Here is a 27,185-nt window from a genome sequence, read left to right on the forward strand (position 1 = left end):
GTGGTTATAGATTTCACAGTTTTTTTCCTGTCAGTTTTATGCTGCATTTCTTTACAAAACTGACAGGCAGCTGACAAGGCAAGAAAAGTTAGAAAATTTGGCTGATAGTGAAATTAACATAATATTTTTTTCCTTGGGGGGAATAAAACCTTTATTCTAACTTTAGAAAAATGAGTTCCAACTTTCAGGAATTAACTATTTCCCTTAGATTGCCTGAAGTCATACCTGTCTCTTATCTTCTATAAAATCTTGAGCACATTATCTCCCCTATTTGTGCCTCAGTTTCCTCATGCATCAAAAAGCTCTGATTAAGTTTTTGTGAAGGTTGAAAGAACAATCATGTATAAAGCACTTAGTATAGTGCATGGCATTGTAGTTGTAATAATAATATCTTGGATTCAAATGGTTCTCTTTTAGGTTGTAGGGATGAATATTAAGTAGTATGTTAGAGTCTACATTTATACTAAAACACTTCGAGTTTTAAAATGATTTTAAACCCTTTATTTTCCAAATAATACTGTGAAAATCATTAACATTTGACAATAATGCATAGATACAGGTGGAAAAACTATTTAGAGAGGAAAGGAGAAAAGAATATAAACCCATTGTTCTATTCGTGTATTGCAATCTGTGCCTTTCTGGATCTAGTCATTAAAATGTTTACTTCTGTCTTCACTCACAACTCAAACACTATCCCCCAATTTAGCTTTTCTAACAATCCATCCCATCTGCTTTCTCACTCATCCACCCACCGTTACTGACGGCTACCTCCTACATGAGGAAAAAAGTGCTGATGTCTTTTAAAGGAAGTAGACAGAAAAATGCTACAGTGTTGAGGGAAGCTGTCAGGATGGCCTTGAAGCCGTTAGAAGAGGGACCAAAGGCAAGAAGACTTCATTTTGTTTCCTAGGGTGCCTTTCTTCAGAGCACAGAACTCTTTGCTACCTAGATCGTCCAAACAGGTATACTTAAACTTTGGGTGAAAGAAGGTCGGAAAGTAACGGACATAGGAGACACCAACTACAGAAATAAGAGAGAGAAAAAAAATTGGGGGAGAAAGTATGTGAACAGAAAAGTCATCTTATGAAGCAAAGTCTTAAATAACTAGTTACTGAGCCCCACCAACAGGACAAAGTATCACGGCAGCAACAGAGGCTTAATTCAGCTATCCCTGGTTAGATGACGGTCAAAGGTAAACTCATATTTGTACCATTTGTTCAGAGTACAAATAATATTTGAATTTAGTTAAAATGCCTAATTTAAGCAATAAACTTGATTATATTTTATTCATGCTGTCCTTAAGAACTCAAGCTGTTTTAAGATTAAAGTAACCTGCTCTTGCATCAAAGGGTGGCAATGACATACTGTAGGAGGGTGCAGCCAAAGGGTCCCCAAAAGAAGAATTTGTAATGGAGTTCAGAACTCAAGGTGTCCAGGAAACAGAAAAATATATAGAATGTCCTCGCCCTCCACCCCAGGGGAAGGGACAAATGGAACAGGGCCATTGAGAGCTGTTTCACATAGCAACAGCCTTGCAGCTACCCTCTGGCATGGTCATTTAGCATATCTGTAACCTTTAACTGGTTGCATAGATATGCTAAATAGCTGTGACCAGCTCTGAGCCAGGGGAATGGAAGTAACTTCCCCACCAAGATGTAACTGGGGGGCAGGTCCCCCCGAGTTACAGAGCCTGTGTGGGAGCTCAGAGAAGATTGGCTCCATGACATGGGGCCACGCCTGCCCAGACTCATGATGGCAGCCCAGTGAAGCTGGAAGGATATGAGTTCTGGCATGTGAGGCCGAGTGTGGGAGGAGTCGGAAATGGGGCTGCAGAGGAAGATTGGCGCAGGTCAGGCACGGCAGCCATTGAAGAGAGAACCATGCGGCTTTAGCAGAGTGGGGACTCCCGCAGCTGTGCAGACACTGTCCCATGCAGCCACCTGCGGCTCCTCTACTGCCTGGCTCCAAGCTCCAGCCGGCTCTGCAGCCACGTCCGCGAGAAGGGGCCACCAGTAAGTGACTCGGGAGCACCGGGTCACCATCCTGCCGCCACAGCCACCACCAGACCTCAGCGCACTGCGCCCACGCTCACCGCTCGGGCTTTTGGAGCCTCAGGCCAACCTTGCAGCCACCTGCTCTGGCCAGGACACGATGAGCTCCACACTAGCCCTCTTGGTGCTGCTGCTGCCGCTGCCATCATCACTCTCCCAGAAAGGGGTTGAGAATTTACCCCCCCCCCCCTGCCCCCGCAGCCATAAGAAGAATCACCACAAGGCTTTAGCTGGAGATCCTGGCAACACAACCAGTGGTGCTGGGAACTAAGGAAGGCCTGCCAGCTGAGCACAAATCACTGGGAAAACCGAGAGCTGCCTAAGCCATGGACTTCTATTTCTTTTCCTGATATACAGTACCCCAAACTGGGCAAATGGGGGACCGAAGGACCGTGTGTGTTTGTGGGTGTTTCAAGGGACTTTGGGATTTTGGCAAAGTCATTAGGTCATTACTTTTAGTCTGTGTAACTTGAATAAATAACTCTTTTCTTTTTACCAATCTCCAGCATGGAGAGCTATAATTCTCTGGCTTAGGGAAAGGTGAACCTAGTACAGGGGGACCCCAGGGGAAACAGGGGTCAATTCAGCAGCATTGTGGGACCCTCATCCCTGGTGGCCAATCGGGGAGGATCATGGGAAACCACATGCCCAATAGCTTTAAAGTAATGCAATTACTGGTATATACTCAGTAAAAGCCCACCAAAACTAGCCAGGAAGGATCCTCCCTATAAGAATAGAGTCCCTCCAGCCCATGAGGTCAATCTCTGCTTGGAGTTGGCCTGCTCCCATGTTCTCTTCTATGAACTCTGGGTGTTCGGTTCAATTCTTTGTCCCGATCACTAAGAACCTGGTTACCTGTGCCTACCTGTGACAATACTACCCACAAGGAGACAGGCTTTGCCCTCATGCCTTACTTCTAGACCTGTTACAGAGCAACAAGGGGGGCCTGGGACAATATACTATTACTGAAAGGAACCCCCCAGGTCCATCATGTCCACCGCCAGAGGAAAGATGTCTCTCAATGTCAGAAATTCATGAAAAGGAAAGGAAATGTTTATTTAATGCTGTACAGACTTAAAGTAGTGACCTAATGTCTTCATCAAAATCCCAAAGTCCCTTAAAACATCCACAAACACACACAGTCCTTCCTTCCCCCTTTGCCCAGTCTGGGGTACCTATCTCAGGGAAAAAAATAGAAGTCTGTGGCTCAGGCAGCCCCCGGTTCTTCTCAGTAATCTGTCTCAGGCTGGTAGGCCTCCCTCGGTTCCCGGCACCATCAGCTGTGTCGCCGGGATCTCTGCTAAAGCTGGGTGGTGGTTCCCCCTTCTAAAGCTGCGAGGGTCCCCACTCTACCAAAGCCGAGTGGTTCTCCCCCCTAATGGCTGCAAGGAGGGGGGTCGTGGCTGAGTGGCGATTCTCTGCTAAAGCCGCATGGTGACTCTCTCTCGCAGGGCCACGGGAGTCCCCACTCTGCTAAAGACCCAGTGGTTCTCTCCTCAGTGGCTACCATGTCTCGGTTTAAATCTCCACACCAATCTTCCTTTGCAGCACCATTTCTGACTCCTCCTACAATCAGTTACACCTGCCAGCACTCACCTACTTCCAGCTTTACCGGGCTGCCAGCGTGAGTCTGGGCAGGCAGGCCCCATGTCATGGAGCCAATCTTCTCCAAGCTCCCACACAGGCACTGTAACTCAGGAGACCTGCCCCACAATTACCTCATGGGGGGAAGGTACTTCCATTCCCCTAGCTCAGAGCATGGCCACAGCATTTAACATATCTATGCAAGCAGTAAAAGGTTTTAGATATGCTAAATGACCAACCACATCAGAGGTCAGCTGAAAAGCTGTTGCTATGCAAAACAGCTCTCAATGGCCCTGGCTCCATTTGTCCCTTCCCCCAACCCACACCTGTGGGGGGCAGGGGTGAGGACATTTTAATATTTCCTGAACCTTGAGTTCTGGACCCCATTCCAAATCCCTATTTGGGGCCCCCCCTCTTGGCTGCACCCTGTTACAGACAGAGAGGAATCTGAGGGACTGTCAGAGATATACTGGTTTCCTGTCGAATGTTGTGGGGTGGTGCTGGACATGGCTCTTTCAACCCACGTAATGGAAGGTTGGCAGGAGGGTCCCTGGCCAGAACGAATATGTATTGCTTTAGAAATGGATGGTAACTCCCTCCTCATCTCCTTTTTGGAGCGGCTGCTTGTCCTGTGACTGCTTCTTGACCTTTCTCTCTGCACGTGCACACTGAGGTAATGTAGTTTAGGGTCACACAAAGACACGTGCCCCCTTCATCTGGGATCCCTTAAAACACGTGTTGGAATCACAGAGCTGCAGTGTTACTTCACCGATGGGCCACCATCAGTGCTCCCTGTAACGTCAGTAATAAAGGCTATGTCTGCTCCATCTGGTCCTTTCTGTGTGTATGTTGTTTTTTTTTTTTTTTTTTTGGCTTATGTGAACAAGCAGTCAAGATCCCCGGACTTCACCCTCTGTATTACAAATGCAATCAGTTATAATTAATATCCTCTGTCCTCAGTGTATATGGGTGTGTATATAGGTAAATAGAGCCTAGCATAGTTGAGGCAGGAGATAGTCAGGAAGGAAGCTCCAGAGGCCCCCGCAGGGCTGAGGTAGAAAACCTCTATACATGACAAAGACCCCCTAAGACAGGTTGTTCCTGTTTACTGGGATAACTCTGAATCATAGAATGCGCCTGCGCGCTACCCCTGATTCATTATAATATCATTATAATGAAATAACATCGTGGGACTCCCTTCTCCAGTAGCCAATCAAGAAAATCATAGGAAACCACACATGCGCAGTAGCTTTGAAATCCAACTCCTTGTACCTGCGCAGGAAAAGCCCGCCAAAGATGAGCAAGGGGGCTTCTGCCCTATAAGAATAGAATCCCCCAGCCCACGTGCCCCTCTTTTTCTCTGCTCAGAGCTGGCCCACTCCCGTGTCCTGTGGAGTGTACTATCACTTAATAAATCTTCCCTCTTTTTTTATGCTATAAACTTTGTGTGTTCGGTTCAATTCTTTGTCCTCGATCACTAAGAACCTGGTTACCTGTGCACACCTGTGACATAGTAAAGAGAAGTAACAGTCATTTTCTTAGTAATACAGGGGAAAATTGCTTTTTATCTTCAACCTCAGCAAGAGCGTCAATGGGAATACAACAGTTATATTTTCATTTTCTATATACCTCTCAGGAAATCAAACAAATCAAAAATGCATTTGGAAACTGTTTGCTCAAATACTGTATTCTCCATCCTGCCTGACAGAAAGGAAACACCTTTCAGGCGCAGCTATTCTGACACACATTGGAGTCTGAGCACTGTAAATCCTTAGTAAAAGTTCAGGAGAAAAGCTCTTCAAAGTTTTTACCGAGAAGTTCTACTAAAAGCAGGAATGGCATTTCAGTTCATATTTAAACCCTCCTATTGTCAAACTCAGTGCCTACCTTCCACTTAGCCCATCCTCAGTAAATGTTTACAAAACAGGTGCTAAATCCTTTTTAGTTGATAATAATAGTATCCCTACGAGTTTTCAGGCCCATACTGACTTGGAATGGGTAAGTTTCCTTCTTGCCTTCCCCCACCTCCTCCCCACCTGCAGACACCTGATACCCGAAGGACCCTTAGAGCCTGGCCTCCCTGTTTCCCTGAGACTGACAATGAAATGCCTGCAGCAATCACTCACTCTGCAGAGGCCTTGGCAGCAAACCCCAGACCATTACATTGGCTGGGAAACTTCTGCACTTTCTTTATTCTCCCTGCAGGCATCAGTTGCTCTTTCCTGGACCCCTCATGGGCTGTGGGCTAACACACACAATTCCACTTTCAGGGCTAACAAAAGACTGAGCTCCAGAGGAATAGGTCACTTGTACTTCCCTGTTTCCCTGCAGGCACTTGCTTTGTTCCCCAGAGCAGGGAGGGAACTGGCGAACACCTGGAGCTAAGCCAGAGGAAATTCTCCCATTGTACTGCTCTGAGAGAAGTATAGGCAGCTCTTTCAAGGTAAATGTCAAATGATAATGATGAAGATGATAATAAATAGAATTGTTACCTTTTTGTATCATTACATTGTCAGGAACAGAATTATCAATATTTTTATATGAGATTTGGAAGAGTTTGATATTTTAAAATGTATACTCTATTCACCTTCCAGAAATAAATAAACATGCACACACACACACATAAAAACTCACACCATATATATATACATATATATATGGTGTGAGAAAATTGTGAATGACTGGCTAAACATTTCTTTCCTGTTTAATACCAGGCCATTTATCTATATGTAAATCAGTATTTCAAATTTCTATGAAAATTACTCATTTTTGGAACTGATATTTTATTTTGGCAGAGACAGAGGGATTGACTTAGCATGATGTTATGAAAGAAACTGTGATAGGCGGCACGTTGAGAATGGCTGTCTAGGTCACAGCAACCCTTTTAACTGCTCTGCTCCCTAAAAAGGGTAGACCAGTAGGAGCTACTTTTGGAGTTCATGGTCATCCAGGATAGATATTTAGCTGTTACCAGGACAGATGCATTAGGCACAAAAATAATTGAAAATCTGCACCCAATGATTAACAGCCATGCACTGACCCCCTAAGTGTCCCTGTCCTAGACCCCTCCACAGCCTAGCAGGTAAAGGAGGTTAACTCCAGGCACTGCAAGGGTCTGCAGGCTCCCTCCCACTGCAGCTGACTGCTGGGCCCTAGCACAATGTTGTTAAAAGTGTCCTATCACCCTGGGTACAGTCCCTTTCCCACGTTGAATTAAATCATGGATGGACATCAAAGTCGAGCTGGACCTTTAGTTTATCTCCGCCAGGAAGCTGGAATCAGCACCCAGAGAAACAAATCATTCTCTCTGCACAAATCTGTGGCAAGTAAATCAAAAGCCTGTAGAAGAGCCCTTTGAAAGGCAGGGGACCAGGGACAGGAATCAGAGAGATCTGGTTCTTCAGAAGAGAGATGAGAGAGAGAATGGGAATGGAACACTCTGAATGTGTTACAATCACCCATTCCTTCATTCCCTGAAGATGACTGCATGACTGCATGTCAAGGACTAAAATGTGTGCCTCCCCCAAACCAGCTTTATATGTTAAAACCCCAACTTCCAACGTCATCAGGGCGGTGCCCTAATCCAATAAACCTGGTATCTTTATCAGAAGTGGAAGAGACACAAGAGGTTTGCACACAGAAAAGCAAGGCCCCATGAGTGCACAGCCAGAAGGTTGCCATCTGCAAGCCAAGAAGAGAGGCCTCCAGAGAAAACAAACATGCTGGCACCTCGGCCTTCAACTTCCAGCTTCCAGAACTGTAAGAAAATGACTTTCAGTGGTTTAAGTCACCCAGTCTATGGTATTTTGCTGTGGCAACTCAAGCAGACTACTCCTCTGCCTGTAGGTTCTGAGAGGTAACAGAGTACTGTAGTTTCCCCTTATCTGCACTTTTGCTTGCCATAGTTTCAGTTACCCAAGATTGATCATGGTCCAAGAATATTAAATGGGAATTTTCAAAACTAAACTATCCTAAGTTTTTCATTGTGCCCGGGTCCGAGTAGCATGATGTAATCTCCCATTGTTCCACTCTGTCCCTCCCATAAGATCACCCATCCCTTGTCCAGTGTGTCCACATTGTGCCTGCTCTCCCTACCCGCCCTCCCTGCCCCCACGGCCGAGTAGTCACTCAGCAGCTGTCTGGGTTACCAAATGGAGGCTCCTGTTATTTCAGTGCTTAATTTCAAGTATCCCTTAGAGTAATGTAGCACTCTGTCACAATGCCCCCTTCATTCCCCTCAGGGCATCTCATCAGGTAAGCACTGTGTCATCTCACATCTTCACAAGAAGGGTGAGTATAGAGTGCAAGGGGTTTTGAAAGATTATCTTCATATAACTGACCATAGTATATTGCTATACTTTTTCTATTATTAGTTATCATTGATAATCCATTGTGCTTAATTCATAAATTAAATTTTATTCATAAATTAATATCTATACATAAACCATAGGTATATATAGGAAAAGACATAGCCTATAGCGGGTTCTATACTCTATGTGGCTTTAGGCATTCACTGAAGGTCTTGGAACATATCCCCCTTGGGTAAGTGGGGGGCAACCATATCATTAAAATACCACCACCACCCTTTTTGTTCACTATGGTTGGAGTTGTTTTCTGTACTTGAACCAAAAAGTACTAGCTACTACATTCCTATAAACATTGGATTTTATATTTTTATCTAATTTTTGACTCTGGGAATTTGTTTTGAGGCAAATTTGAAATGGCACTCTAAAGTAATGTTTCTCAAGGATCCTGCAAATGTGATAATGAATTCAAAATACATTCTGTCACACTGTCGTGTTTTGTTGCTGCTTTTAACAATCTGAGTCCTCAATCAAATTTGAGGAAGTCCTCTTTCCTGTAACTTGGTATAAATAAAGGCTCATTCTATAGGCCGAGTGAGCCTCAAAGAGATACCAGCCTAACTTCTGAAGTGAACAGCAGGTCAGACATTCCTCTGATGCTGGATATTGGATTTTCATGATCTCAGAAAAAAAGATTCATGAGTTGTTCATCTGAAACCTAAACAATGTCTTTGTTCAAGACCTGGTTCCAGGACTTGCACTTTTTCACAGTTTAGGGGGATGCTTCCTTCCTCTGTGTTCCTTCCAGTGACAGCCTGGCACAAGAACAAGGTAGCTCTGCTTCTTGTCCAATTAGTTATGCTTTTCCACGTTTGAACAAATGGCCTGTGTCTGCCAATGCACACTCACAAGTAGTAGTCCTAGTGACATGCTGGACATGTGCTCAAATAAGTAACCTGTGTGCCAAACCAATACACTGTGGTATAAGCCTGGATCCTCCACAGTCAAAGTTCGGGCAAGCCCTTTTAATAAAAATCAGTAAGTGGAAATTCAACCACTAAATATTTGAAAAGTGCATTTCATTATTTAGTATAAAACCTTAATGAGCACCAAAATGATCAGTAAAATTCTCATTGAAGTGTCTAATGGGATAGAGTGTGAAATTATCCATGTTGAACTGTAAAATCTACCATAAGTTAAAATGGCAATTCTATCCAAGGTTGTGACTATACAGTTTTTAAAATGATATATTCTGAAAATAGACCATTAATTCACTCAGTCCAACTCTCTTAAAGATAAAAATGGAGATATAAACAAAAAATAAATAGCATTAGACTAAAATTTGGGTCTCTTTCACTTCAGATGTTGCTTCATCTACTACTATTAATTCCATATAACAGCTGTAGATTAATAATTACTATACAACATAAGTAATGATAAAACATACCTTGTATTCCATACAGCAATCTAATATGGGTGACATTATTCCTATTTAAATGATGCAAAAATGAAAGCACACAAAATTGTCCAAGGCTACCCAGTTACTTGAACTAGGCAGCCCACACAAGTTTCTCTAAAATTAAAGTGTGTTCTTAACCCCTTCACTCCACTGCCGCTCACAGTGTTGGGGGCACAGTTTGGATGGGAAAGTCTGAAGATCTAGATCCCATTACAAGCTAGGCCAATTACTAGGCACCTGCCTCTAGTCAAAGTCCCTTGTCTTTCCTGGGCCTCATTTTTTTCATCTATCTAAAAACGGGATTAACTACTCAGTCCTTCCAGAGAGAACGTTTAGCTTTCTCCAATCTCTAGTCCTGAAGTGTCATATTCCCAAATTCATGAAACCTTCCTCTTGCCAATAAAAGCCATTCTTCTCATGTCTAAGTAAATGAAACCTACTATTTATTCCTCTGCATGTTGTTTCATGTTAAATACATTTTTTAAGTTGTGAAAAATGTCATGAATCAACCTAATTTAGGATGTGAGAAATTTGGGCTCTTTCATTTCATGGAAAAACCTGTCTAAACTGGGTGGTTTCTTTTTTTAAAAAAATTCTTATTTAATATTTAACCATAGCCCTCCACACTGAAAAGGCACATTTTTAAAATTGCTACAGTCTTTATATCTAATAGTTCATCTGTTGCCACAACACTGATTGTGATGTCAGAAGTGCAATTAGTTACTCTCATGGACAATCAGGAAAAAGGCCCAGGGGACTGCATCCAAGCCTCCACAACCTTTGATTGCTGCGCTAATTGTGAAATGGGAAGTTTAAACTCAAAAGACCTGGTTTCAGGCTGTATCTCTGCCTCTTACTAGCTATGTATCTTTGGAAAACTAATTTAATGAAATAATTTAAGAGCTTGAGTTCTTTGAGTCAAATTGTGTGTGTTAAAATCCTGCTTCTGCCAGTTAAAATGGGCAAATTATTTAACATCTCTGTACTTCTGTATTGCTTTAGCTATAAATCCAGACACCATGAGTGCCAACCTCAGAAGGGTTGTTGAAAGTATTAAACAAAATGTTGTATCTTGTAAAGCATTTATGAGAAGGCTACCTCCATATTAAGTTGTCAGAAGTTATGAATAGTATATGTATTTTTGAGTGAGTCAGTTGTTTGGTAAACTTCTAGGTAACAGTCCTCTAAGTTCCCAGTTCTTTAAAATTAGGAAAAAATGGTATGTACCTCACAGGGTTGTTGTCAAGGCCAGATGTGGAAGCCCAAAGGAAAGTGCTTTGTAAGCTGAAAGCATTATGTTACCACTCAGTTAACATATGTAATTTGGCATAAGATGATCATATATTAATTTAAAAGTATTTATTGAGTGCTGATAATATTAAAGGCACTGGATTAAGCAATATGAAAAATATAAGTCAGATATGGGTTCTATGCTTAAGTGCTAACACAAGAATATTGGCACCTCTAACATAAGAGAAAAGATAATGCAGGCCAAATCAATACTCTGCTTTCAAAGGAAAGTCTTTGAGGTGAACACAGGACAGAAGAATTTATTACACTGATATGGGGGAGAATGAGAGAACAAAGGAGACAAAAGAAAAAGTCCCCAACAAAAAAATAGTATGAGCAAAAGCTAGAAAATTGAAAAGCACAAATCATGTATGAAACATGAAAAATGAGTGGTACAATTTAGCCAAAGGAGACTACATGAGGGAGTGTGAGTAGTGAGAATGAGGCCACGTTATAGAAGATGTTAAAGAGTAGTCTAGGTGCAAAAGGTACCACTGAGGGATGTATAAGATTGATGTTCTTAGACCTCTGCCATTATTATTCTATATCCATGTTTTAAAAGATGAAAGAAAGCCTACTGACTCTTACATTGTTAACATTCATGAATCTGATCTTCAAAACCTTTTTATAATTTGTCCCAAAGACAATCTTTGATCACACTTCTCTATGGGTTTCCTCTAAGGGTGTCAAAAACACCCATTTCCAATTTCATGCCTTGGTTATTTCTAGCTCTTGGCTTATTTTCTTTATCTTCTGTTTATGTATACCTATATGTACCAGATTATAACCCACCCCTTAAATCCCAGCCTCATCAGGAAGATGTCCTTGATGATCTAGACCTTAACACTCTCTTCCATCCCTAATACTTTACATCTATTTTATCAAATAGTAACACGGAACAACTATCAGTGACCTAGAAATATGAAGACAAGGGCTCTAACATGTGCTGATTTAGGGCATATTATTTAATGCCACATGTTATTTAATCCTCTTATGTAATACAAAGGGTTTGTGAATTAGCTGACTCTTAAGGCAGTTCCAAATCATTCATTCAACATACAGAGTCCAGTACAAATAATGTCCCTTTTTTATTATGAAATCTTTTATTATAAAATCATAAGCATGTAATTCTGTAACATAACAATACCACACTCAAGCATACCACATGACATTGTAGGTGAAATGTTCAAATTAAAACTATAAATTATTACATTCACATTATTACCCTGCCAACCATACTCAAGCAAGCCTTACTTCTGCCAGACCCTATATAATGAGCACCCACCTATGCTAAGTTTTGACCTACATGCTGAGGATATAGAGGTGAAGAAGACAAAGTATCTATCTATCTATCATGTATATTAGTTGTCTCCCTTTAGTTCAGTGATTCTTGAACTTTACCCTGTGTCAGAATCACCTGGAAATCTTGGTAAAACAAGTTTCAGTTTGCACATGCATACACTCTCACACACACCACCACCACCACCCCTCCCACCCAAGGGTTTGTGTTGCAGCAGGTTTGGAGTAGGACCCCAAATTTTGCATCCCCAAGATGTTCCCAACTGATGCTCATTCAACTGGTCCAGGAACAACACTTAAAAAACCTATGTTCTGGTGGAATGTCTCTTTCACTCCTGTATTGCCAGTGCCTAGAATACATATTTTGGGATAAAATAATAAATATAAGGCACTTTGTTAACAAAAGAAACCCAGCTCTTTCTTTGACTGATGCTATAATTTAGAAAGAAAATCACAATCCTACTAAAAGGTAGAGGAATTACTCTCATTAGAAAGGTATAGATATGGAGTGGTTTATATCCAAAGGAAAAGGAACTTCTGATCTATACGAAGGAGAAGGGAAATTAAGGAGAACTTTGTGGAGAAGTGTACTTTGATCTATTCCTTGAAGGTCCCATGTACTTCTTTCAAAAATGCCAGTCATAACTAGAAATATTTTTAGTACCTCTCTTTGGAACTTATCCATTATTCTATGGTGAATCATTTTTTTTTAAGATTTTATTTATTTATTTTTAGAGAGGGAAGGGAGGGAGGGAGAGGGAGAGAGAGAGAGAGAGAGAAACATCAATGTGCGGTTGCTGGGGGTTATGGCCTGCAACCCAGGAATGTACCCTGGCTGGGAATTGAACCTGGGGCACTTTGGTTCCCAGCCCGTGCTCAATCCATTGAGCTACGCCAGCCAGGGCTGGTGAATCATTTTTAATACCACTGACTTTTTTTTAAAGATTTTATTTATTTATTTTTAGAGAGGGAAGGGAGGGAGAAAGAGAGAGAGAGAGAAACATCAATGTGCGGTTGCTGGGGGCTGTGGCCTGCAACCCAGGCACGTGCCCTGACTGGGAATTGAACCTGCGACGCTTTGGTTCACAGCCCATACCACTGACTTTTACAGAATGTTTGTATTCTGATATAAAGTTTGCCATTTGTAAGTATTTAATATCATATTTTGGCCAAATGTGGTCAGAAAGTTAGTGATATGGCTGTATAACCCTGTTCTTGGTTGAAAACAAAAATATCCGAGAGTTAGGATACTGGTTCTCTAGTATGATTTATAAATGAGCCCTCAAACAATTTCAGCATAGGAGTTCAAAAATCATTTTGAACAATGGAGGCACACATACATTAAGTATACAGTTTCTGAAGGTGATTAGTTTCAAGGATAGCGTCCATTTGGCCATATGCCCTGATGTGTTTGTTTAAAAACCACTCTTGCCCTGGCTGGCGTAGCTCAGTGGATTGAGCATGGGCTGCGAACCAAAGTGTCGCAGGTTCAATTCCCAGTCCAGGCACATGCCTGGATTGTAGCCCCCAGCAACCACACATTGATGTTTCTCTCTCTCTTTCTCCCTCCCTTCCCTCTCTAAAAAAAAAAATAAATAAAACCTTTAAAAAACCACTCGTAGTACAGTTGATATCTTCATTTATTGAAAAAACAAATCCCTGTATGTGCAAGATATTCTGTACATTTTTCTTTAGAGTATATGCCATGTTATAAACAGTTCAAGTTTAAACACTATGGGAACAAAGAAAGCAGTATAAACTAGAAATTCTTCCAGGGTAGATCTATGCTGTCACCAAGAAATGTACACAGGTCTCTAAAAGCCCTTGATAAGTCTGGGCCACTCAGTTAATAATAATTAATAGTTTATGTGTCCTGATCATTGAGCTATGTGCTGGATCACATTTGTCCTCTATGAAGGGAATCATATCAAGCCATTCTTCTTGTTTGGAATAAGGGGACTAAAGAGGACATGAAAGATCTATGGCCAAAAGCACAGCCTCATTGTCATGGCTTCTCCCCTGTGTGTCCCCAGAGTTCCTCAGCTACCCTTTGAGCCCAGGGTATCTGCAGTGTGGGATCAGCATGTACAAGCTGTAGTAGGTCAGCATTAAAGCAGCAATAATTTTTTCAAGAACATTCATCTCAATCTCATACTTTATAACAGAGTTTACTAAATTTAGTTTGGCCCGATACAAATGAAAAAAAAAAAAAAGGCAGAAAGGGGTGGGTGGAGGTGGAAGAAGATATAATGGGAAAAATACAGTTCAAAATAAACTTTCATTTTATTTAAAATTTAAAAAAAATAAACTATTTTTTTAAAAAGCAAACACTTCAAGTCCCTTTGTTTAGAGCAATGTTTCTTAAAGTTTGGTCTACAGACCCGTGGCATCAGCATCACCTGGCAACTTGTTAGACATACAAATTCTCTGCTCTCACCTCAGAAATGCTGAATCACAACTGGGCAGGAGAGGAGAGGAGACCCAGCAATCTGACTTAAGCCATGGCTCCAGGTGGCTCTGACGCATGCTGAAGTGTGAGGCCCGCTGGGTTAGGTACTATCAGCAGCAATAGTAAAGAAACCACCAGGCAAGCGGTGCAAACTTTTATAAACTTCATAATTTGTTCTAATAGCCTATTACCATCCTCATAATTACTACATTTAACATATACACAATTACAGACATAACTGATGTCTAAGTTGTCCTCTACAGAATGTGTGTAAAAAAGCCATGGCTTCTCTCTGTAAAGAGAAGGTAGGGAGAAACCCGTCTCTAACTTCAGTTCTGAAGCCTGTCTGTGAAATGGTGGGGGCGGGGAGAAGCCACCCACCACTATGTATACTCAACTTCTGCCATCAAAACTTGCAGCAGAATAGAAATAACTAGTTTGCCCTTCGTTTTATGGAAGAGGTGGTGAAAATGTTGCATCGGTTTTTAAAAATTAGAATCAATATAAATGCCTACAATATAAGAATAAATTTCATTCATATTCTGCAGCCATAAATACTATTAGTCACTAATATTACTATCGATTAATTAAAGAAAAAAGTAATATTATCAATAGCTGACTGCTGCCTGCGCGCACGGAGAAAAACTAGGAAGGGCCTGCTACTTATCACCCGCGGGTGTCCTAAGGAGAGATGGGGGCGGGGACAGAACTGGCACGCTTTGTTCCTCGGCAGTAATATTTTCCTAAACCGGAGCTATTACTTTTGTATTTTAAGGAGCATTTCCCAAATCTACTTTGAAACTACACTTTCATAAAGGTTACAAGAAAGTGCTTTGTGAAAATACTTCTGTCAGACTTAAGAACAACCGCCATGACCAGCTTTCGGTTGGCAGTTTCCCGCGCCGGCAAACGGAAGCGAAAGCGCATCTGACGTCAAGAGTAGGGGACGGCCTCTCCTTGTTACCATGGTGAAGCTTATGCGGCCATCTTGACTGAGGTTAGTGAGCCGGGAGGTTTTCCTGGCGGGGGCGTAGTGGCGCACCACTGAAGTCGGAGGAATAAGAGACGATAAAATAATCAAGCATCTAAGTAAGAAGCAGCTGACAGAATCACGTCAGAATGAGGGACAGAAAGAATTAGCTAACAGACTGGAATGTAAAAGTGCAGATTCCGCACATAGGCGGAACGATTTAAGTGGGCTTTTCAGGTTTCTGCACGGAATTGGAAAGCCACTTCCGTTGCTCAGCGGAAGTGTGGGTCTGAGGAGGACGGCTCGGGAATCCGCTCGCTGCTGCGTGCAAAACCGGAATCATGTCGAGCTTGGCGGTGAGAGACCCGGCAATGGATCGATCACTGCGTTCTGTGTTCGTGGGGAACATTCCGTATGAGGCAACGGAGGAGCAGTTAAAGGACATTTTTTCGGAGGTTGGTTCTGTTGTCAGTTTCCGGCTAGTATACGATAGAGAGACGGGAAAACCCAAGGGTTATGGCTTCTGCGAGTACCAGGACCAGGAGACCGCGCTTAGTGCCATGCGTAACCTGAATGGGCGGGAGTTCAGCGGCAGAGCGCTGCGGGTGGACAATGCTGCCAGTGAAAAGAACAAGGAGGAGTTAAAGAGCCTAGGGCCTGCAGCGCCCATCATTGACTCACCCTATGGGGACCCCATCGATCCGGAAGATGCCCCAGAGTCAATTACCAGAGCAGTCGCTAGTCTCCCCCCGGAGCAGATGTTTGAGCTGATGAAACAGATGAAGCTCTGTGTTCAAAACAGTCACCAGGAAGCTCGAAACATGTTACTTCAAAACCCTCAGCTGGCTTATGCGCTGTTGCAGGCACAAGTAGTGATGAGAATTATGGATCCAGAGATTGCGCTGAAAATTCTGCATCGCAAGATACATGTTACGCCACTGATCCCAGGCAAATCTCAGTCTGTCTCTGGCCCGGTTCCTGGCCCCGTCTCTGCCCCTGGCCCTGGCCCCGGCCCTGGCCCTGGGCTCTGCGCAGGACCTAATGTTTTGCTGAGCCAACAGAATCCTTCAGCACCTCAGCCTCAGCATTTGGCTAGAAGACCTGTGAAAGACATTCCTCCACTGATGCAGACCCCTATCCAGGGTGGAATTCCCGCCCCGGGTCCCATACCAGCTGCCGTTCCTGGGCCTGGGCCTGGCTCCTTGACTCCTGGTGGAGCTATGCAGCCGCAAGTTGGAATGCCAGGTGTTGGTCCAGTGCCTTTAGAGCGGGGACAGTTGCAGATGTCGGATCCTAGAGCACCTATGCCTCGTGGACCCATGACTGCTGGTGGACTGCCTCCCCGAGGACTGTTAGGAGATGCTCCAAATGACCCACGTGGAGGGACTTTGCTTTCAGTCACTGGAGAAGTGGAGCCCAGAGGCTATCTTGGGCCACCTCATCAGGGTCCCCCCATGCACCATGCTCCTGGTCATGACAGCCGTGGCCCTTCCTCACATGAGATGAGGGGAGGGCCATTAGGCGATCCCAGAATGCTAATTGGAGAGCCAAGAGGACCCATGATAGATCAGAGGGGTATACCTCTGGATGGTAGAGGTGGTAGAGACTCTCGAGGAATGGAGGCCAGAGCTATGGAAACTGAGGTCTTAGAGACACGAGTGATGGAGAGAAGAGGGATGGAGACCTGTGCAATGGAAACCAGAGGAATGGAAGCAAGAGGCATGGATGGAAGAGGAATGGAGATACGAGGCCCTGGCCCCAGTTCAAGAGGCCCTATGACCAGTGGAATGCAGGGTCCTGGTCCTATTATGGGGGCAGGTGGTCCTCAGGGACCCAGGCAGGTCCCAAGCATTTCAGGAGTGGGAAATCCTGGAGCAGGCATGCAGGGAGCGGGCATGCAAGGAGCGGGTATGCAGGGAGCAGGCATGCAAGGAGCAGGCATGCAAGGAGCTGGCATGCAGGGAGCGGGCATGCAAGGAGCTGGCATGCAGGGAGCGGGCATGCAAGGAGGAGGCATGCAGGGAGCGGGCATGCAAGGAGGAGGCATGCAGGGAGCTGGCATACAGGGAGCTGGCATTCAGGGGGCTGGCAAGCAAGGTGGAGGCCAGTCTAGCAGTTTTAGTCCTGGGCAGAGCCAAGTAACTCCACAGGATCAAGAAAAGGCAGCTTTGATCATGCAGGTTCTTCAACTGACTGCAGATCAAATTGCCATGCTGCCTCCTGAGCAAAGGCAGAGTATCCTGATTTTAAAGGAACAAATCCAGAAATCTACTGGAGCTTCTTGAAAGGTTTTAGAAATACTTGGCAGTAATTTCAGAAAGTTTTCTGTAGCATAGAGAATGGGTGCAAAAAGCTGACTTCTGCACCCCCACAGTTTGATGATTGGGGTTTCCTTCCTGCCAAACCCCAGTCTCATTTCTTGGCTTTTTTTGTTGTTTGCTTTGCTTTGCTTTTTACTGTTAATTAGGGAGGGGGGAAAGGGGAAGGAGGAGTGGTTCTGTTCATTTTAATTTACTGTAAATACACGAAAATAACTCTGAAAATGATTATATCATACTAAGTAAGATTACAAGGAATATGCAGCAATATTCAAGTGTCTGCAATATGTTAACTTCTTAAAAAATAGTAAAACAATGTAAAATCTGCACATAAAGACTAAAAGATAACCTGTTAAAATGGTAATGTACCAACATAGTTTAAAATTTTTGGTTGTATAAGGAAATAAAGAAGTTTACCTCCAAAATATGACACATATTTTGGTAAGTCATTTGAAATACAAAATCCTGTTTGGGGGCAGTAGAATGTTGTATTAGGTTAAGCATTGTTTCAGTGTTCTGGAATTATTTTGGAATGTTACAGTTAACAGGATAAATCTACACTTAGGTACTGGAGTTGTTTTTCTAAAGCTATGCATCTGGGTGTGATGTTTCACTTATCTCATCCATTGGAGGCCAGCAGTATTCTGGCCCAAACTGAACATGATGGTTTTACTGGAATAGTGCTAGGATTAACCAGGTTATTTAAATCTGCTCTGATGAGACTCAGTATCTCACTCCATACCTTCCTATGTCTCAGTAGTCTGTAAGTCCTAAATCTGAATCTGAGTTACTCTCTCATATCCTTCCCTAAAATGGGACCCAGTATATCTGGATGAATTATACACCACATTGGGCTTTTCATAAAAAGTAAAGGGCTTCATGCATAAAGCTCTGCTTGGTAATTAGCCTTCATATACAGATGATACCCATTTGATAAGTCAGAACCAGAAGTTAAAAATCTTAAGTCTCACCAATATTTAACATACCTTTAGTTTTCTTATATTAACATCTATTTGTCTATTACCATTTTATCAGAATAACTGAGGCCCAGGTAGGTAGGCACATTCTTGTAACCTAAATTTTCTGCTCAGTTGGTGGTTATTGCTTTTTATTAAGTTTGCAAAGCTATTTAGTTTTAGTATACATGCCACTGAGACATAGTTAAAAATTAGTGGGAAGGTCAGGCTTAGCACATTTCCATCAGAGCTACTACCTAATTTATTTGTAAGCCTTGAGGATGTGGACATAAGAAAATGTGTATCATAGAGCACTACTTAACAAGCACAAACACCTGAATATCCAGGTGATCTTACTCTGAAGAAAAAAAAAACAACCCAAATACCCTGTTACAGAGGGAAAAATCTCATTTAATACAAGGAGAGAACTAAGACTTGGAAATCTATTTCTTTTCCCTTTGCAAGGTTTTACAACTTAAATGGGTAATTTAAAAAGTTTTCATCCCTGTGCTGTTGTTTCCAGCTACCTGTTTTACCTCTGTATTCATTGTTCATACTGTTAATTTTCCCATGTTTTCTATATGCTTCCCCTAGATTGGAGGGGATAACCTTGACTTGTATGATAGTTCTGGATAATACTCATTCACAGAGTTTGTTTGATTACTTCAAAATTATAGTTGCTTTATCCCAGAGCTTTCACTGAAGGACTCTAAATTGAAAACCATTAAATGTTAAGCTCTTTGTTGTAGTAAAATCTCTGCATTGTTTAATGCGGACTTAATAAAAAGAATGCACAATATCTGATGTTTATTTTTAATGAAGGCATTCAAGTGATCTAGAGAGATCCATGGGGACTTTTTCTTTTTTTAATAAAAAAGAAAAGAAATTGCAGGAATGGATGGGGATTCATTATCTATAGCTACACAATTGAAATAACTACAAAGACATGTTATTCTATGGTTGGTATCAATAGCAACATCTTGGTAGATACTCAGATATTAGGCTTCCTTTGGTTCACCACAGAGAACTCTGTATCCCAGGATCATCCTGTATTTTCCTAACTGCTGTATCCCAGGATCACCTTATGTTTCTTCATTACTGACAGCACTTTTGTATTACGATGTGCTATATTTACTTTTACTTTATATTCCCCATTCCCACTTCTAATAGACCAGGAACTGTGAACACAGACTGTCACTCATTTCTGTATTAACTAGCAAAAATCACAGGTGGGAACAAAAAACATATCAGAGTCTTAAGGGGAAAAAAGTCCCATTAAGAGCACATACATTTCTCTCCAAGGGATTTAGATTGCACACAGGCCAAATGAGCTATAACAACTATTTACATTAGAAATTAATTTAGAAGTAGATAAATAGCAATCTACTTTGGTAAGCCTAATAAAATAGGTTATTTCTTTTAATTCACTGTCTGACTTTCCTAGTATTGGTGCAGAGTATAGAAACTTCATGTCGATAGTGAAGAATATAAGCAATGTGTGTCTGCTACAATTAGCCTGTTTAAATATTTTCTTTTTGGTTGGCTACAACCCTGGCATCCTGCATTACCCCATATATGGATAGACTACAAATGAAATCACAAATTCATAATAGTTAAAGATAGTGGCATAAAACTGATTTGCAAATACCTCTTGATCAGTACACGTGTCTCAGGAATAGGAAATGATTAGATTTAGTAAGTGCCCACTCACTAGTTCTTCCCCTCTTGTATTATTAACATCAAAATGTGTTTTACTGTCTGATGATGCCCTTGTCTCAGGACTAATGATTTTGGGGTATTCAGTAAGATATGCCAATGTGAATCTCAGGTGAAGGAAGCCAGATTCAAGTGATATTGTATATGACTTTTCAACTAACTACACTTTTCAGAATTCTAATGGCAGAAAAACAAAGAAACAAAAAACTTGATAGCTTTTTTCTTCACTATAAAGTTTTTGTTTTTTTTTCCATGCTGTGATGGGGCATTAACTAAACACATGGAACCTAATTTCCTACGATGTGTCGGGCATTTTTCTTAGGTCTGATGAGGTCTAAGGATAACTATCTGCAACAACCTACTGTGGCAGAGAGACTGAATTCTCAGTTATATCTCAGTCTTCTCAAAAGAATATGTCAGCATCTGCCACTTTATAGTGTCAGCTAATTTGGACAGACTTCTGGCTGGTGCTTGCTTTTCTCATCAGGCTCCTGGAAAGAATGCTCAATAGTCAAGAATTACTTAAGGAAATTAATATATTTATTGAAAATATTTTAATATTAAATATTACTCATGGTATAATATAGGATATTAGTGTATTATGCAATATGCTAATATATTTCATATATATATTTCAGGTCTTAATCAGATTTTTAAATATTTTTATGTGCTTTTTTTCATATCACTTTTTTTCATGAGATATAAACTAGCATGTTTCTTCTTGTTCTTTTTCCACCAAGATATACATAATTTGTCACTAAACGGCATGTATTTAATCAAAACTGACATTGATATAGCAAGGTAAAAACAATACATAAATTAGTAAAGTATTTGCCTAGAAAAATAAATGATGTTCTGATTAATAACTTTAAAACCAGGATTTGATTTAGATCCCAAAGGTAGGTTAGTATAATGAAGAAATTGAATAAAATATACCACATTCTCAATCATAATTGATTATATGATTCAGTATATATAAAATGCAGAATCATTTGAAATATCATTTGAAAATATAAAATCATTTGAAATCAAACTCATGAGTCACAAAATGGTGCCTTTAAAAATTGGTCAATTGAAAAAATCATATCTACTTGATTACTTATGTGTGATCTTATTGCAAAAATAGAATGGGTAATCTCTTGGGCATCAAGAAGTGAAACCAGTAATTCCACCCCAAATTATTTTCTCTAATTAGCTGTTTTCATCAGAATTTTATCTTACTAAATTACCGATCTCTTAAATAATTTACTGTGAATATCTGTGGGCCAATTAGTAGGACCTGTAAGCCTTGGATTGTTCCCCTACCTCACCTTGCTGTCTGATTATGAAGCAACTTGTACCTATTTAGGAATCTATGAATGTATTCAACCCCGGATAGTCCACAGAAGAAGATACAACTTTTATAACTTCTGTTCCTGGTTTTCTTTATCTTAAGCAGGGGTGTCCAACCTTTTGGTGTCTCTGGGCCACACTGGAAGAAGAGTTGTCTTGGGCCACATATTAAATACATTGTGACATATAATCACAAAAAGATCTCATAATGTTTTAAGTAAATTTACAATTTTGTGTTGGGCTGCATTCATAGCCATTCTGGGCTGCATGAGGTCTGCGGGCCACAGGTTGGACACTCCTGTAAAAGGTTTACTTTAATAACATTCAAAACATGAGATATCAAAAATTGTATGCTTGAGTTAATAATGTGATGGAAAGGCCTATATTGGCCTTGCTTGGTACATTAATATTCCTAAAATTATATTCTATATCCCAAATATTCTTATTTATATGTTAATATAGCAACATAACTAAGAAGGACTAAGAACATTGAGAGACATAATATGTCAATAAATACATTTCCTATTTTTAGGTAATACTATATCCAAAATGATTTCATCTTTGTACACTTAGCAGAGAAAAAGATCCTCATCTATTGTAAGAAACACAATTTACATTACTGAAATCTAAAATCACATTATCTCCCTGTACCCCCAGGTGAGTTTTGTCAAAAGTTTTATCCTGTAGAAACTTTAAATATCTTTGGACCATGAACCACAAATCTGTAGCCTGTGCATAAATGAAGTCTGCAGGTATGTGTTGTTGGATGAGCCCGAGGTTCTCAAAATTTTTGAATCTGAATGGATTTAGGTGCAGCACATATTCTCCAATTTGGCCACAGGCTCAGCCTCTCCCTGTGTCTTATATTAGGTTTGAGTCACATGATTACTTGCCAGTCCTTATAATATATTGAATTTACAAATCCTGCTTTTATACTATAAAAACACAGCTATTAGATTCAATTGGCATTTTGAAAAATGTGAACTAGAAAAATGGTCAAGGAACTGATTCAGCAGTATTTTTCTGCAAAATCAACAAACCAAACAAAAACCCAGAACAAACTAAAACAAAAAGAGATGTATGGCATTTTAAAAAATTTATAGCTTTCCATGACATGTACCAGGCAAAAGAAAGTCCTGGTTTGCTAATGCAAATAACTACGTTTCTCCCACAAATCATCTGCATGACTAATAAATATTAAACCAAAATGTTAACATTTTACTATTCAAAAATAGATTTATAAAATGAGAAATATATGTCATATATAAGCAATATTAAATGCTAACAGCTCTAGAATTGACATGTGTAAATTCTATACATATATGTCAATTATAGATATGTATTATACATAGTAGAACAGAGTACTTTAATTTTTATCTGTTATTAACTAAAGATATAAAAATAAAGAGCCACTATATAATTTCCACATAGCAATTTGTAGCAATACTGATTTGTCCACATACTGACTTGAAAAAATAAATAACCTTAATTAGATCATGTCATTCTCTTGTTTAAAACCCTTCATGGCTTACATTGCTCCTGGAATAAAATTCCAAATCCTTGCCATGTCCTATAAAACCCTAAGTAATTTAGATCTTCCCTATACTAATCTCACACCTTACCATTGGCCCGCTGACTCCTGGCTAGCTACAACTACTTTGGGCCTAGCTTCATTTTCTTGAATTTGACAAATCTCATTTCCACCCCTCGGCTTTCTCCTGGACAGTTTCCTTTGCTCTTACCCCACTCTTTCCCCAGGTTCTGAATGGCTGGTTGATCTCTACTCAGGTTGCAACGTTTATCACTTACTCAAAGAGGCTTTCCTTGAACACCTTGTTTAAAATGGTCTCCCCATGCTGTCTCATTTTTGTTTGTTTTTAATTAGTAGCTCTCTTACATGAGCACAGCTTAAACATTAATCCATGCTTTTGCAAAGTATGTTATATGCACAAGACAAACTTGATGACTGGCATTAATGAATTAATCTTTATTATGCCCAAGTCACATTTATTATGTCAATTTTGTTTGTTCCCAGATATATGTTGTGTACTTATTACTATAATGTGTAGATTTTTGTATAGCCATGAGTATATAGATGTAAATAGTATGTGTGTATATAGGACATACGATTACAAAAAAAGGTTATTTCTAAGAAAACCATGCTGAAAGTATATTGGTCATGTCAACTGTATTTGTAAATCAGTTTATACCAACTGCACTGATTTTTCTAATGCATACAGTGATAGACATGTATTAACATGAGCATGGAAAAGGGGTTATATCTATGAAAACTATGTTGAATGTTTTGAAAACACTGACAAAGTTTGCGTGGCTAAAAATGAATAGCTGTTAAGTTTCGTAGGAACAAGATAATAGAAAAAATATTCAAAAGCAATCTTCAACATATAGGTACTCATATTACTTTGTAAGTGTCTAAATCTTTGCTCCATTTTAAACAAAGTTTGAAACTTGTCATCATAATGAAAACATTATGTAAAACCTTAAATTTTCTCTGAAATTTTTCAGTATTGAAGGAAAAAGTCCTTGAGGAAGTTAAATTTCAACGTTTGTACTGTCACAGTTGTTCTCCTTCCCTGTCTACGAGAATTACCCAGGAAAGGCACAAGCATTCCTACATCCTAGTTCTCCCCCTTCCCCTCCCCACTATATTATATGCTGAAGGAACCTGAGTGTGCTTTAAACTGTTAACTCAAATGTGGTGCTTGGACCATCAGAGTCACAAAAAGGCCCACCCCAGATATTCTGAATCAAATTTGCATGTTAATAAGATCTCCAGGTGATTTAAATTCAAACAAAAGTGTGAGAAGCACATCTTAAAGCTAATCCTAAAAGAAATGGAAAAAACAACAAGGAGTTTAACAATTAATGTCATTATAAATAGAAGGGATTTTTAATTTACCCAAATGGCTACCCCTCCATTATCACATAAAGTCAAGAACTGGCAAAAACTCCTACCTCTCTGAAATAAATAAAGGAGACAGCCCCTCTATTGGAAGCCATATTGCAAAAACAAGCAAATAAACAAAAATTCCGTTCCTTCACAGATAATTTAGTGAACATTAGGCTTAGTAGGAAACTTAAAACACTGTACCTGAAATTGATTTTGTTTTGGAAAAATCACCTGAATTTGTATTTAGTCTATGTGACTTTTTTTTTCTGGGGTGGAAAGGAAGCTGTGTCAGATACATTAGAAACAATACATTTATACTCATCACAAGTCAAAAATTGTTCAGACAAGCTGTAAAAATTCTCTCCTAAAACCTGGACTGTTTTCCAATCCACAAATCTTATAATTTTCTTGATAAAACATATTACCATCTAGTCAGGAATGCTGTCTTCACATTGGGGTACTATACTTCCCTTTGTAAATGTCTTGAAATGACCGAGAAATATTTCCTAAATAACTTCACACATCTTATCATGTAGGTAAACAGAAGAAATCTTGAAATTACAGTATTAGCATGGTACTTCAGTGAAAAGTAAACTTGCATAGAATTCTGCTGCTAAATATTTTTTAACCTTATCTAAATATTTTTATGCAACACACACACACACACACACACACACACACACAAAGAACCAGTATAACAGAAGCAGTTAACAGTATCTGCCCAGCATTTGTATTGTTGTTTTCAGTAGCTTTATTGGAAGTGATATCAAAACTCTATACTGCAATATGAACCAGATCTGAATTAAGGGTACAAATTAACCAAATCAACATTTGTAAATTAAGCAAATTAGGATTTTTTTCCTTAAAGAAAAGTTTACATTGAGTTTAAGTGATTGAACTCAAATGTTTCTAGTAAACAATTTAAATTCAATCAAGGCCTTTCAAATGGTGACATCAAAGCCTCATCGTGAGGCTGTGAAAATGACCTTGGAATATGTCTCACTGTCACATGTCTTCAGGCTGCTTGTATTCTCGTTCTTAATTTGGGACACTGTTTGCCTAGAGGGGAAACAAAATTGGTTTAATTGGAATATTTTGAGAATCAGGAGTGAGATGATTTGTAGAATGTTGATTGGTGGGGATTTAGTTGTCATTGTTTTCAGATAAACACAGATTAGCAATTTTCTCCCTTAGCGCATTCTTCTGCTGGGATTTACAAAATAGATGAGCCCTGAGCAATAATAATGTTGGTTTAAATTGCCCTAAAACTGCCCCTCCTGAGGAAGTAGAGCTGGATTATCTTGGGGAGAGGAGAAAAGAGGCTTTTCTGCATCTTTTGTCCTGTCTTTCTTCCACCCAGGCTTGTTCACAAGGAAAGGGAAGATGGACGAGCTTGCTAATGACAGCCAGGGCCAGCCAGGGTAGGACTGTGGAACTGATCTGTCCTGGCCGACACCATGGTGAAGTCCTGCAGGTTACCAGGGTTGGAAAGTGGCGTTTCAGCATGAATTTACTCTTCAGGGGGATAGAAGGAGAAAAAGGCGGGCAGGGGAGACAGTTTAAAAACATTTTTTACTAAGTGTCCCCAAACCACAGACATGCTCCAGCCATGATCATGGCTGCCACATCAAGCAAGTAGTGTTCCCTCCAGTTCATCTTCAGGCACCCAGTGTATCTTTTGGGTCTTACCTGCCATACCTCTAAGGGCTTTCACTTTGTCTTAATAAGAAAAAAAAAAAAGGAAAAAAAACACTTGCATTGATATAGACATGAAATATAGTTTTTAAAATTATTTTTACTCAAATTGGCATTTTTATTTATATAATGATCAAATATTTTGAATTGCTGGAAGGTGTCTATATTAGTGGAATTTCCAACATTAGTCACAAGATTCAGAGGAGAGAGACTTGTTTTTAAGAGAGGGTGGTAGCAAGGGTATTTCAAGTGCTTCAAAACTACCACAGTTTCAATTGTGAAGTTCTGTGCCCTCTTCTAGAAAGTTGGGTCATGGTTCATATGTAAAAGCATTTATCAAGAACCTACTGAATGCCAGGTACTTGACATAGATCACCTCAAATTTCACTAAAGTCTGGAAGCAGTATGAAAAAATATGCCCTAGTTTGCCCTGAACCACACAGCTTATAGGAAGTAGAGGCACCACTGAGTCTAAGTTTGTCTGACTCCCAAGCCCTTACTCTCTGCATTATACCGCTCTGCTTTAACAAGGAGACAGCTGGTATAACAGTTTTTATATTGGGGACTGAATGTGGAGGAACATCAGGCACCATTTTCACCGAGTGAGGAAGTTCATCATGGGTCTGTAAAGAGATGATTTGTAGGCAACAGTGAAAGATTTATAGAATCAATCCTTGGCCCTTACATTTTTCTTTTCTTTCTTTTCTTTTTTTTTTTTTTACTCCCAAGAACCAACTAAACCTAGGATATGAGAGAATTGAGAGAAAAAAATAACAATAGATTATTTATAAGAAATCTATAAAACGAAATATTTTCTTCTGGATAGTTCTAGTAAATTTCTAATTTAAACA

At 40.3% G+C, this 27,185-nt stretch overlaps 2 protein-coding genes across 6 annotated transcripts in view; one reads left to right on the forward strand and one right to left on the reverse strand.

Moving 5' to 3' along the window:
* The window catches only part of PRKG1 (protein kinase cGMP-dependent 1), a 1,342,121-nt gene that overhangs the window by 529,182 nt on the left and 785,754 nt on the right, over positions 1–27,185 (reverse strand). The gene's annotated exons all lie outside the window — the stretch shown is intronic.
* Positions 15,503–19,479, forward strand: CSTF2T (cleavage stimulation factor subunit 2 tau variant). Of its 3 annotated transcripts, none has more exons than XM_036027552.1 (2): positions 15,503–17,284; positions 17,330–19,479. In XM_036027552.1, exons 1-2 carry the CDS (start codon positions 15,748–15,750, stop codon positions 17,689–17,691), a joined length of 1,899 nt encoding a protein of 632 aa, XP_035883445.1. In that variant the 5' UTR covers positions 15,503–15,747; the 3' UTR covers positions 17,692–19,479. The 3 variants fall into 3 exon arrangements, with proteins under 3 accessions (XP_035883445.1, XP_035883446.1, XP_028367031.1); XM_036027553.1 differs by having other exon boundaries at positions 17,345–19,479; XM_028511230.2 differs by having other exon boundaries at positions 15,504–19,479.

This window comes from Phyllostomus discolor, chromosome 5 (genome assembly GCF_004126475.2).
Source record: "Phyllostomus discolor isolate MPI-MPIP mPhyDis1 chromosome 5, mPhyDis1.pri.v3, whole genome shotgun sequence".
Classification (NCBI taxonomy): Eukaryota; Metazoa; Chordata; class Mammalia; order Chiroptera; family Phyllostomidae; genus Phyllostomus; species Phyllostomus discolor.

What these genes read in the sequence shown, in the direction of transcription:
- CSTF2T (XM_028511230.2), top strand. Translation starts at nt 15,748, where the DNA reads ATGTCGAGCTTGGCGGTGAGAGACCCGGCAATGGATCGATCACTGCGT.